Genomic DNA, 11,758 nt, shown 5'->3' with positions numbered 1-11,758 from the left:
ACATCTTAAATCATAAACTGACCTTAAAGGGTCAGAGGAAAATCCTTTGGGGGTCATAGTCGTCAACAGAGCGTCTACACACTTCCTCGGGTGTCTCTTTACCAACGACAGATTAACACCTCAGCCTGCTACAGTGAGAATACAACACATTTCATCAGACTACTGTTTACTTTGTGCCTGACAGTCTGGCTGCTGTAGCTCGGCTAAAGTGATGCTCAAAGGTTGACCTGAGGTCATCATCAGATTTGGATTTAAACTGACTAGATCTGCAAATGACATACCAGTCAATTAATGTGGTTATATATATATTGAACATGCTATTGTGGTACCACACTGAAGACATCTACATGAAAAACATTTGTTGATTCATTATTTGTACTGTAAGAAATGTATCGTTTACCCCGCAAGATGGACGAAATGGATCAAATACATCAGAATAAGGACATTGGCAGGTGATTCTCCCTCCCTAACCTCACCAGTTTTGTGATAAAAAGACAAGCACTATTCTTAACTAAGATGTAACTCTATAGATAGATCTTTAAATCCAATTATAAGAAACCCTGTGACGAGAACTCTTTGAATATATTTTGTATATCTGATTGTTGGACCGAATGTATGGTTGACACGAGTGACTGACAAACAGTGTTGCATGGTTAAAATGACTGTTTTTTGTTTGTACTTATTTACTTGCTTGAACATTTACTTTATATTTAATCTTCCTTATGGCCAGATGCATGTTTAATTTCCTTTATCCTTTCTTACTTTCAAAGGATGCATTTCTTGTCAAACCGCAAAAATACCTAAATAAAATACTAATTATACATTTTTTTAAATGTATCATTAAATGTGCCATGATTAAATATTAAAAGGTAAACATGTTCATCACAGCTGCCCTTGTGGGTTTTATTTATTGCAAAGGCTGATTTTCTAGATTCAGATCAGTTAAATCAGCTCTTCAGTTGACATTTAAAATCAGCATCTTCATCAGCTGTTGAGGACTGCAGCTCATCATTAAACAACTTTAATCACCCAACTGACAGAATCTCTAAATTGTGCCTTTAGATTTACTGTCCAAATATGGCAGTTATGGCAATGTTACTAATATTTTTGTTACTTTATTAATTTGATATTTGGGTCAAGTTTAAGTTAGATTTGATCACTGTGCATGTTTTAGATGCAAGGCTAGATCATGTGTGATGCCTACAACTGTTTTATAAAAACTGACAATACTGGTCACTTTGGTTAGCTTGATTTCTTTTTCATGTACTTTATTTATTAGTCATGTCAGAATGAGATTATTTAAATAATGTTCAGGTAGATTAAGGTTATTGTTGCATCGGTGGACTGCAATAATACAGGTTTGATATACTTTGTCCATTCCAACATGCCACCTCGTTGCACAACTTCAGAGCCTGTCAGGATTTATTTTGGTCCTCTGTTGAGGGCATTCAGTTATGTATCACAGGTGTGCAGAGTTCAAAACATACACTGTAACTTTCAAAATGGGCAAAGTATCGTCTCCCAACCATTACGATACAATGTACAATTTAAATTGAATTTCAATAACCAAAACATGACATAAACTTTCCACAAAGGGTATTTCATTTTATAAATGAAAGCAGAAAATACATTTATACATTAAAAAATATATTAAAAATCTTACATTTGACAAGATATTTGTTAAAAATGTTTCGAGGAACCCAAACAACCACAGTGTAGTGAAACCTATGACAGAGTTATTAGTTGGGCCAATAATGTTTAGGGTTAGTACATTGTCCAAAACATAAAAAATGCAAATACAACACACACACGCGCATATAAGAATCCATTTTCCTACGAATGCCAACGCACCACTTGCACACAAAAAATAATTTCATCTCTGGATGAGTTCAGAGATGGAGAGAAGAAAAAAGCTTCCTAGGAATTGCAGAGTCCACAGGTTTTCCTGAGAGGAAATGTTGTGGCGTTTCATCCCTGAAAGGAGCATTGTTCTCTTTGTCCACCACCAGACCTCCGTAACACTTTCGGCACACCGCCTGATACTTGTCAAGTCCACCAATCACTTCCACCTGGAGCAGAGAAACAATAGTTGACAGGTTTACAAGAATTTGATGAAAAGAAAAGGGGACTTTGGGTTTCATTACCAACTCTATAATTAAAAGTGGCTGAAAGACACAATACTAAATCAGAATTATCTCAGTAAAACATTATGGAGCAGTAAAATAAATATATGTTCAAGTATTTGGTAAAACTATCTTGTTGAAATATAATTAAGGCATACAGAAAGATTAGATGTTATTTGTCCAACCCAGAAAAGTGTTCTGAAGCACTTAGTTTCCTTAGGATTGCTTCCTCACCTCCTTCTCGATTCCTATCCTCTTGGTGTAGGCGGCTTCTTTGTAACACTGCATGCAGACGGCGTGGAGCTTCACAACGCTCTCTGCTAGAGGGATGAGGTTCAGGATGTTTCCAAATGGCTACAAGAATGGACAGCAGAAAAGCACCACTGAGTGGATGGAGGTATAATCACATTACGAGGACAGAACAGACGCACTATAGTGAGGACTAATGAGCATGTTGACCTCTGTTATAGTGCTGTTCATGCACATTGTTCTTCAATGAGTTTGTCTTGGACTTGTTGTTCCGTGCACACCCACAGAGGTGCTCTATCTGCAGCATCCACACAGTGTCCGTCTGTCATTATGAACTGAGAGTGTTTGCTAGTATCACGATGACACTCGGAGACAAAACACAAATACTCACTTTTCTCTGGAAGGTTCCATCCAAAGCAGCTACAATGATTGTCTTCCCCAAATTGGCCATCTCTTCACAAAACGCCACTGTGTCTGGAAACTACAATAACAATAGTTAGGGGGAGATTTGTCCTGAGTAAGACATCCTGTCTCTAAGGAGGCAAAGAGAAAAACATATACAGTATATGTAGACTTACAAACTGCCCTTCATCAATTCCAATGACACAGGCTTGTAATGCCAGAGGCCGCATTTCTTCCAGACAACTTGCTGGTACAGCTTCCATTGTGCTTCTAAAAGATGGACAAGATAGTGGGGGGAAATTGAAGCTTTCGTTTGTTCCATCCTCCATGAAGCTGCCGAACTCTGATGCATGAGCTTAATCCAGAAGCGGTATGTGCAAAGAATACACAAATCTAAATAAAGTTGACCTTTTTAGACAAGAAGGTTTATTGTTGCACTTGTAGATGCACTTTACAAAAAAATCCACCTCAGCGTAACATGTTGTCATCTCTAACTCTTTGTAGTGTGATATGTGCATCCATTCATTAACTTCCTGTTCAGGGTCCCGGGGGGCTGGAGACGATCCCAGCTGACATGGGGAAAAGGCAACGTCCACCCTGAACAGGTCGCCAGACCATGGCAGGGCCAACACTTAGAGACAGACAATATTCACACCTGTGGGCAATTTAGAGTAATTAATTAACCTAAGATGCATGTCTTTGGACTGTGGGAGGACGCTGGAGAACCTGGGAGAACCCACGCTGACACAGGGAGAACATGCAAACTACACATCAAACCCAGGCCCCTCTTGCTGTGAGGAAACAGTACCATCACTACACCACCATGCAGCCCTTAATATGTGGCAATATCACTATAAGTAAGTATGCACAAATGAATACCAAACTATTGAACAAGGTTACAAAACCCTAAGGTCTTCATGACCTTGTGTGAGTAACAGTCGAATATGACAGTAAAGGAGAACCGAGGACGTACTTGTCATGCGTGGCCATGCCGGTGTCAGAATAACGTGTGTCTTTGGCATATTTGATCACCAAGCAGTTGTACTGGGCTATCTGGAAGCGGCGCACTCTTCGCATCAGTTCAGTGCTGCAAGTTAGACGAAATATAGAAATTTAATTTGGTTAATATCAGTGAACACCCATCCATTTTGTTCATGAAAATACAATAGTCAGCAAACCTATATGACAGCCTTTTTAACGCCAATTTCATACAACTTGCTACAACATACTTAAACATAACAGGTAATGAATATTATGTAATATTGTTTAGCATAATGTGCAACATCAGTAAAACATGGTCGTAAAATGTGTTAAACAAAGCATAACGTTACTGTATAGCAACTGTACGCTTTACACACAACGTTAGATTATAGAGGTGGGAGCTGGGTAAACAATGGAAACGATTTGGCGGGATGTGGAAGCCTGGACAGAATATTGTGTTTACCCCTAATATAATAATAATAATAATAATAATAATAAAGTAAACAGCTAGCCTCGCGTGCAAAGAGACGTGTTGTTTGTATGTTAGTGAATGAATAACTCACCTTTTGCCTGAAAACATCGGTCCAAAGATGACCTGCCGATAATAGTGGAGAGTTAGTCAAGACGGAGGAAGTAGTTGCACGTTAAAGAGATGGAAGGCAATGACAGGGTATTATTTGAGAAAGAGACACATAGTTATCCAGTAGTGTTCTGTTTATCTGAGCTGGTTTACTTGTACGATTGAGACAATATCGCCGTTAACGTTCAGATCAATCAAACACGAACCTGAATTTGTCCCCGTGCTTTTCTCGGGGAATTTGGCAGAACTCTTGGGAAATCCACACAGTCCATTTTATCTTAAAGACGTTATGAATAATAATTAAAAACTGTTAAATAAATAAGATATATATTACTAATGTAATCCCACAGGAGAAGTTGTCTTGAATCAAAACGTTGAATAAAGCGCGCCGGCGGTTCTGGGAAGCTTTATCTCAGATTCAACCAATGAACGTAGAGTCACGTGAATCTTTGAACCAACCAGATGCGACGGCGGAGAGCAATGTGCTCTGATTGGTCAGAGCAATGTGAGTAATGTGCTCTGATTGGTCAGAGCAATGTGAGCAATGTGCTTTGACCAATCAAATCACAGAATATCATATCGGTGGGACAAGCCCCTTTTACATATATTTGTCCTTTTTTTTAGTTTATAATGTGGGATTGTGCATGTTGGAGGGATAGATAACTCTGGTCCATACCCCAGTACAGTAGGTGGCGGTAATGCACCTTTTGTTGGATGTCATCCGCCATAAAACCCCAAAAAGAAGAAGAAGAAGAATGTGGGATTGTAAAATGTTACTTGTAGAAACAATCAGTGATAAGCTTTCAAATTCACACATTCAGGTTTTCTTTTTGATTGGCTATTTATATATTACTGAACAATATGCCAAGAATAATGTAACCTTTTACATTACATTTAGCTGACGCTTTTATCCAAAGTGACTTACAATAAGTGCATTAAACCATGAGTACAACTCAGAACATTAAGAATCGAGAAAGTACAATTTCTCCAATTTTACAGTTTAATGAAGCAGAAAGCAGAAACCCACTGCACACATTTCAACTCACAATATACAACTTAAAAGCACAGCTTTATATTTAAGCTTTATATTAAATATGGGGATGGCCTGGCCAGTTTAGGGACTTTAATCCTTTAGTATGCCTAAAGGGGGTGAGGAGCGTCCTCTTCAATGGCTCCAGAACAGACTCCGTGGGTTTTTCTCTGACTTCTGAGCATCGTGGCGTGCTGTTTAACCAGGAAACGCTTATCTGAGCTGCTCTGTGAGAGAAAACACATACAAATTGATCAGCGTAGCATGCACACAGGTACACTAGAAAAGCATAACACACCAATAAACATGTATTCCCTTGAAGTATTCAACTCAAATATCTTATTTCTGTGTCGAATATCTTCTTTCTGTGTCTAATTTGTAAGTATGTAAGTGTTTGATGACATGTGACTTACCATAACCAGCATGTCTTTCAGTCTCTCTATGGCCTTCTGATTGGCTCGTCTCCGTGACACATACGAGGTTAAGATTAAACTTCGGAGCAGAATCAAGACCAGCAGATCAGAAGAAAGCACGGCATGTCTATTATTAAAACAGCTTGCATCCGTCGAAGATTATCACTTCTACCTAACATGTTTTCTGTGTCTCTAGCATGTTCAGTGCTTCTCGTTCTCCTCTTAATGTAGATTTTACTTGTTTTCCTTCAAACTGTAAACACTGTAAAATCTCACTGCAAATACAGAGCCAGTGTTTGCACAAACCGGTTGCATACTTACATCTCAGCTAGTATGAGCGGCAGGGCGAAGGCCTCAGAGGCCAGGTAGCGGAGCGTGGTTTGTGCCGGGCTTGGGAAGCTGTTCACACACACGCCTGTCACATTAAACACAGTTTCTCCATTTCCAAATGGACCACAGGAGGACCTGGGTAGAAACAGGAGAAACAAATTGGGGAAATGAGCTGCAGAAAAAAGTTAAATACTAATTAGATATTTCCTTCTAGTGTTAACAGGTAAGATGTGTTTTTCTTTGACATAATAAATACAATTAAATAACTAAAGAAAAAAATAGGGTGGATTAAAGTCAGCACGTAAGTCAAAATTTCAGTAAAAGAAGTACATGTTTTCGTTCTGTGTGGCTTCCTGCTGGTAGAGGTTGAAGCCCAGTGTGGTTGCAGCCATTAGGAGGCCGAGCAGCAACATGAAGTGGAATAGAACGGAGGAGCTGGATCCTCGAAACATCCTCTGCTCTGCCACACAGCACCGCAGTACCGTGAACTGAAGACAGTGTGAGAGAGAAGGACATGGACATTGCTGGAACATTTTCATATAGAGTTGCTTCTTGGTCACAACTCCATCTGATCAGGGACCATAAACTGGATCAAATAGGAGCAAGGGAGGTGTGAAGAAAGCTGTTCAACTTCCAAACCATTTCAGGTCAGACTCAAACCTCTAGAATGTGACGAATGTTTGGATTACTTAAAGGAATAGTTCAACAATTTGGGAACCTTGCTTAGATTCCACTCACGACTCATGACTGTAGGTTAGATATGAAGCTTGAGCCAGGAGACATTTAGCTTAGCTAAGCATAAAGACTGGACACAGGGGGAAACAGCTAGCCTGGCTCTGTCACCTCCTCGATGGCTCACACATGTTCTTTCTTGTTTGTTTATTTTGAACAAAAAACTAATTGTCCAATCAACCTCATGGCAAACTATTTCTTGTCTGTGGGCAGTGACTTAATGGAGTCTTTACCTGTTGCCTGGCAACGTCATGCTGAAGAAAGGACTTTAGAAATCGTCTCACACATACAGTAAATTGAATGTTAATAAGTGAGCTTTAAGAGACACAAAGAGAATGATGTGAGTTTAGATGGTCCATAACTCTCATGTCCCAGACAACCTTTTGGATGTAGAAGGTGGCCATCAGTGTGGCAGTTCCTATCAGAGGCAGTAGAGGGCAGTAGTAGACTCCCACCCAGGACACTGTTTGACTGTACACCAGATCCAACACTTTGAAAGGGATCAGGAAACGCTGTTTCCCCGACAACCGGGCCAGCAAGGATGATGGGTACTTCTCCTGCAGCAGCCTGTCAGTCAGAGGAAACTTTATGGAGCTTGACAACTTACTAACTGAGCTTCAGTCATTCCCTAGATTAGCCAAAGTATTCTAAAAATATTGATCTTTTCATTTAAAACACAACGATGACAAAGAGAGAAATAAAACAAACTCACTTCCTGGGGTATTTCAAGAGAAAGGTGTCGCAGAAAGTGGCGAGGAAGTTGAAGATACACAGCTTGTACATCTCTCTACCGAACATGTTCTCCCTGCAGTGAAAGGAATACTGTAAAAGAAATACACAAATAACAATGGATTAAGAACACATGTTAAAAACATTGATTGGACATCACAGATCAGTCTCCATGACCGTGAAACATAAATCTTGCCCTAAACTTACTTTCTGACGCTCTCTTGTTGTGAAGATGAAGAATAAGTAGATCCCCAGTGAGGCCAGCTTCAAGAAGATGCTCCTGAAGAAAATACAGGGTGAACCAGTGCAGTTGTGTGTGTGTGTGTGTCCTGGGTTTATCTCCCTGTGCACCTTACCTCACAAGAGTGGCATTGACCTGCATGGTGAAAGAGTAGTCCTCAAAAGATGAGATCTTGCGGAACATGTGAGGGAGTAGCAGGTTGACAACGGTGATGGTGATTGGAGGGAGGTACTCGAGGACCAGGCTGAACAGCCAGTAGTGCCCACTCTTAGAAACACAGTCAGATGCAAAAATCTATTCACCAAAACCAGGACCCACTGGAACAGAACCAGCATCAAAGTCTCACCTCCTGCTGTGATGTTTTGGTGGCGAAGTAGATGAGGAAAAAGGCTCCACCCAGCAGGGACAGAACGAGCAGGTTGAGGACAAACCTGAGCAGGTAGAGCCGCACCCTCAGTCCAAGTGTCCTCTGAGCCTCGCGCAGAGAGAAACTCTGCTCCTCCAGGAACAGCTGAGGACGAACAGAAAGTGAGACATGCGTTGGGAAAGGTATACTTTTTTCTGTCAGATGCTTGATGATATGGAGCAGTGTATTTGTTTCTCTTTACAATGAGTTTTACACATTCATATTTCACTTTTGAGCTTGTTCTAGAAAGAGATTAGAAACATTCAACCAGGCATCAACATTTCCTCATCTGCCTCATTGTTGACGCACGGGACACCACTTTTCACTGACATTTACCAACTTGCATCCGTTGTGTGTGTGTGTATGTGTGTGTGTGTGCGTGTGTGTGTGTGTGTGCGTGTGTGTGTGTGTGTGTGTGCGTGTGTGTGTATGTGTGTGCGTGTGTGCGTGTGTGCGTGTGTGTGTGTGAATACATCTGTTTTGAAAGTTGGGTGGGTGTGGCCACCCATTTTAATCAGCCATTGTTAATGAAAATAAAAGGTTTGCTGGAAATAAAGCTGTCGCAAATCGTTACTTTGTTCATGAAATTCCAGGTTTGATTCTAAATATGAGAATTAAAAGTGTTGTTTGTTAGACCCAACAGTATATGCAGGATGTGAAAAAGCCAAAGTGGGCAATAGGTTTTCACTTTTTGACCAGCCATTAACCGTGGTAAACTGGAGGAGTGCCATCCTGCATGTTGATAATATGTGTGCATCACTTCACCTTGAGATCGTTTCTGATGAAGCTGTGTTTGAGAATGGCAGCAGTAGTGTCCTGGATGGTGAAGTCCCAACCACAAAAGATCTTGTAGCTCACGTTCATACTGTAACGCTTCCCGAGCATCCAGGTGTGCTTGTAGCCAACCGTCATTCTATCAGGGAAGTTTGCAGAATTAATACTGAAGCTTTCGCTAAGACGTTAGGAAAATGGATATCGCCACTGACCTACGGACCACCAGGATGAGACTGAGGAAGAGGATGATGAGTATTCCAGCAAGGTACAACAGAGGTGTATTCAAGCACTGGAAATTCAGGGAACCACGAGTATAGAAACTAAAGAAGACCGGAGAACGATCCAGGTAGCCCTGTAGAAAGGAGAAATATATATTATATCAAAGATGTATAAAACATAGGAACACACAAGCAAACAAACCCTTACCGATCCCAGGAAGAAATCCAAAACCGAGTCATTGCCTCCAAACTTCAAAGGCTCTGTAACATCACAGAGAACAACACAACAGTGTTTTTGCAGTAGTCTTTATTGAGTTGTGGTTAATGTACTTGAATCCGTCATTGTGACTCACTACTGCTGTTGCTCCTGCCATATAATGTTGTAGGCCCCAGAATGAAAACCCAGAGAAGAGCAGAGTGAAGTAGGTTCAAGAAAACCAGATATCTGAGGAACACAAAATAAGCCTTCACGCCAACTCCAAACCTGCCTGGACCAGAAGAGTGAGGGTTAGAATTTAAATTATGCTTGGGTGAAATCATCAAGTCCTTATAATCTTTATCATTATCAGCACCTTCGATGGTGTGGAGAGTGTGCAGCCATGGTAACAGGCCTGATAAAGCTTCTCCCATTTGCGCCCAAACCCTCCTCCTGTTGATGCTCTGGCTCCGCCTCCAGGACTCCCAAAAACCGATATTGCTGATTTGCATCTTCCTCCTGTCCCTAATGAGCAGAGTAAATATTATATTTCATCAATGCCTTTTTTTATTTTAACATGTTTAACCCTGAGCATGAAAATACCTTTAACATAATACTTAATGCTGAACATAGGCTTTTGAAAAGGAACATTAAGCTTTTGAAAAGGAGGTGAACAAACTCTTCCTGACTAATATTTGAATATATTTAAAGGGACAAATTCTTCTGTGGCTCTGGAGGAGTTTTCGATAGTTACCCTGTTGACGTCAACCAAAAAGGCAACCTAGGTCTTTAATTACCCCACCCAGGGTCTAATGTATGCCCTCCTAACTGAGACATATTAGAATAACCTCTCCCACCTGGCGTCTCTCCTCCCCTGAATACACATGACCAGGTTCCTGGGCGGCTGTGTAAATGCCTTGTCTTTGGGTCCTCTGGACAGGTGGCCATGGCTGATCCTCTCTCCCGCTTCTGGGCCACCCTGGTGGGCCTCGCAGGTTTCCCAGAGACCCTGTCTGTCCTGCCCAAGCCGGCTGGTCTGGATGCTGGGCAGCTGATCAAATATCTCTGTCTGATAGTACTCACAGGAGTCCGACGACATGGTGGAAAGTGTGCTCTCATCTGTGGTGAGAACACATGAATGTAGATCACAGTGCATGTTTCCTGAACATTTTTACTTTGTTCAGTATTTGTTACAGGTTGCAACCATGGTAATGCTCACTTTTATAATAAATCTGCAGATTATTTCCTTTATTCAAATCCTTAAATGTCTTGTTTAGTCTGATCCACAGTGCAAAACAGATTTTAAAACAGAGACATATATTGTTTGAAAATTTGGAACCAGAATGTTTGACATATCCATTTACATGCTTCCCTTTTTTGTTTTTATCTTACTTCTATACGTAATATAAGTAGTGTCTTGTAAGCTTATGTATTTAAATGAATGTAACACCTTAATGTCTCTCACACACACACACACACACACACACACACACACACACACACACACACGGCAAATGGAAAGGCACCATTTTTGTAAAATGTTTCTGTTACCTGACAGAAGTCTTGTGAAGTTGACAGCATTGTGCTCCTCCATTTTATTCTCCCTTCACTTCATCTATAATAACAAATCTTCGGAAACCAATCTTCTTGCTTTATATAAAATACAAGTCGACAAACATCTCCACCAAAGTTGCAACTCAAACTGAAAAACGTTACTTCCGCAATCTGCATCTAAACATCCTGCTTTGCACCCCATCAACGTCCCATTGAAGTGAAGGCCCCTGAGCGGCTGATCTGGAGTAAGTGTTGTTTCTAAAGTCCTGTTTGTATGGCTCATTTTCTGGCAGATCGAGCCAATGTCAAATCTGTCCACACAGACTGCGTCTGAATTTGACAGCTCACAGGAAATCACATGACAGGATGCAAAAACAGCGGTTGCATAGGTGGCTGAAAATATCACAACAAATTTCCCAACATAACAAGAAATACCTCTCAAACCCACTAGACTGAAAACCAGTGAGACAATGTTAGAGGCCATATTTGGATGAGTATGGTTACATTTCATTGTATTACTGTTCGAGAAGCCTACTGTCGAATGATTTATTGTGCATTCAAAATCTATTTTCAGATGACTTTTTAAAATGTTGTGAAATCCACTAAAACAAAGTGAAATAAACATTGGGTTTCAAATTAACCCTTGAATTTGAATATTGAATGTCATTTGCCACCATTATCAAGTAATGCTTTAAGGTGTGTAAAGTCAACAAAGTCGAAGAATCAGGTAAGAAATCATTTGCCTTTTTCACCGAATCTCTCTTATGTGCTTGAAAATAATTGACACGAGCCACACTAGA

At 40.5% G+C, this 11,758-nt stretch overlaps 2 protein-coding genes across 2 annotated transcripts; both read right to left on the bottom strand.

Annotated features, from left to right (window-relative positions):
* Window positions 1–1,404: 1,404 nt before the first annotated feature.
* Window positions 1,405–4,728, bottom strand: LOC117737378 (thymidine kinase, cytosolic-like). Its single transcript, XM_034543306.1, has 7 exons — window positions 4,542–4,728; window positions 4,319–4,350; window positions 3,748–3,861; window positions 2,951–3,044; window positions 2,764–2,853; window positions 2,358–2,477; window positions 1,405–2,069 (listed from the first exon to the last, which is right to left on the bottom strand). Exons 1-7 carry the CDS (start codon window positions 4,605–4,607, stop codon window positions 1,890–1,892), a joined length of 696 nt encoding a protein of 231 aa, XP_034399197.1. The 5' UTR covers window positions 4,608–4,728; the 3' UTR covers window positions 1,405–1,889.
* Window positions 4,729–5,312: 584 nt separating this feature from the next.
* On the bottom strand, window positions 5,313–11,316 carry tmc8 (transmembrane channel-like 8). Its single transcript, XM_034543180.1, has 16 exons — window positions 10,956–11,316; window positions 10,262–10,523; window positions 9,781–9,929; window positions 9,562–9,696; window positions 9,417–9,469; window positions 9,203–9,342; window positions 8,982–9,129; window positions 8,157–8,321; window positions 7,926–8,077; window positions 7,777–7,849; window positions 7,553–7,662; window positions 7,221–7,407; window positions 6,439–6,596; window positions 6,100–6,243; window positions 5,779–5,857; window positions 5,313–5,592 (listed from the first exon to the last, which is right to left on the bottom strand). Exons 1-16 carry the CDS (start codon window positions 10,996–10,998, stop codon window positions 5,476–5,478), a joined length of 2,115 nt encoding a protein of 704 aa, XP_034399071.1. The 5' UTR covers window positions 10,999–11,316; the 3' UTR covers window positions 5,313–5,475.
* Window positions 11,317–11,758: the final 442 nt, after the last annotated feature.

The sequence above is a fragment of the Cyclopterus lumpus genome, chromosome 1, assembly GCF_009769545.1.
Source record: "Cyclopterus lumpus isolate fCycLum1 chromosome 1, fCycLum1.pri, whole genome shotgun sequence".
Lineage (NCBI taxonomy): Eukaryota > Metazoa > Chordata > Actinopteri > Perciformes > Cyclopteridae > Cyclopterus > Cyclopterus lumpus.
This window is presented reverse-complemented; position numbering and strand designations above follow the sequence as displayed.

Coding starts and splice junctions, on each gene's coding strand:
- tmc8 (XM_034543180.1), bottom strand. CDS start 10,998: ATGGAGGAGCACAATGCTGTCAACTTCACAAGACTTCTGTCAG. Junction 9,130..9,202: donor CTCATCCTGGTGGTCCGTAG/GTCAGTGGCGAT, acceptor CTTCCCTGATAG/AATGACGGTTGGCTACAAGC. Junction 5,858..6,099: donor CCGCTCATACTAGCTGAGAT/GTAAGTATGCAA, acceptor TCTGCTCCGAAG/TTTAATCTTAACCTCGTATG.
- LOC117737378 (XM_034543306.1), bottom strand. CDS start 4,607: ATGGACTGTGTGGATTTCCCAAGAGTTCTGCCAAATTCCCCGAGAAAA. Junction 4,351..4,541: donor AAGCACGGGGACAAATTCAG/GTTCGTGTTTGA, acceptor TATTATCGGCAG/GTCATCTTTGGACCGATGTT. Junction 2,478..2,763: donor ATGGAACCTTCCAGAGAAAA/GTGAGTATTTGT, acceptor CCATTCTTGTAG/CCATTTGGAAACATCCTGAA.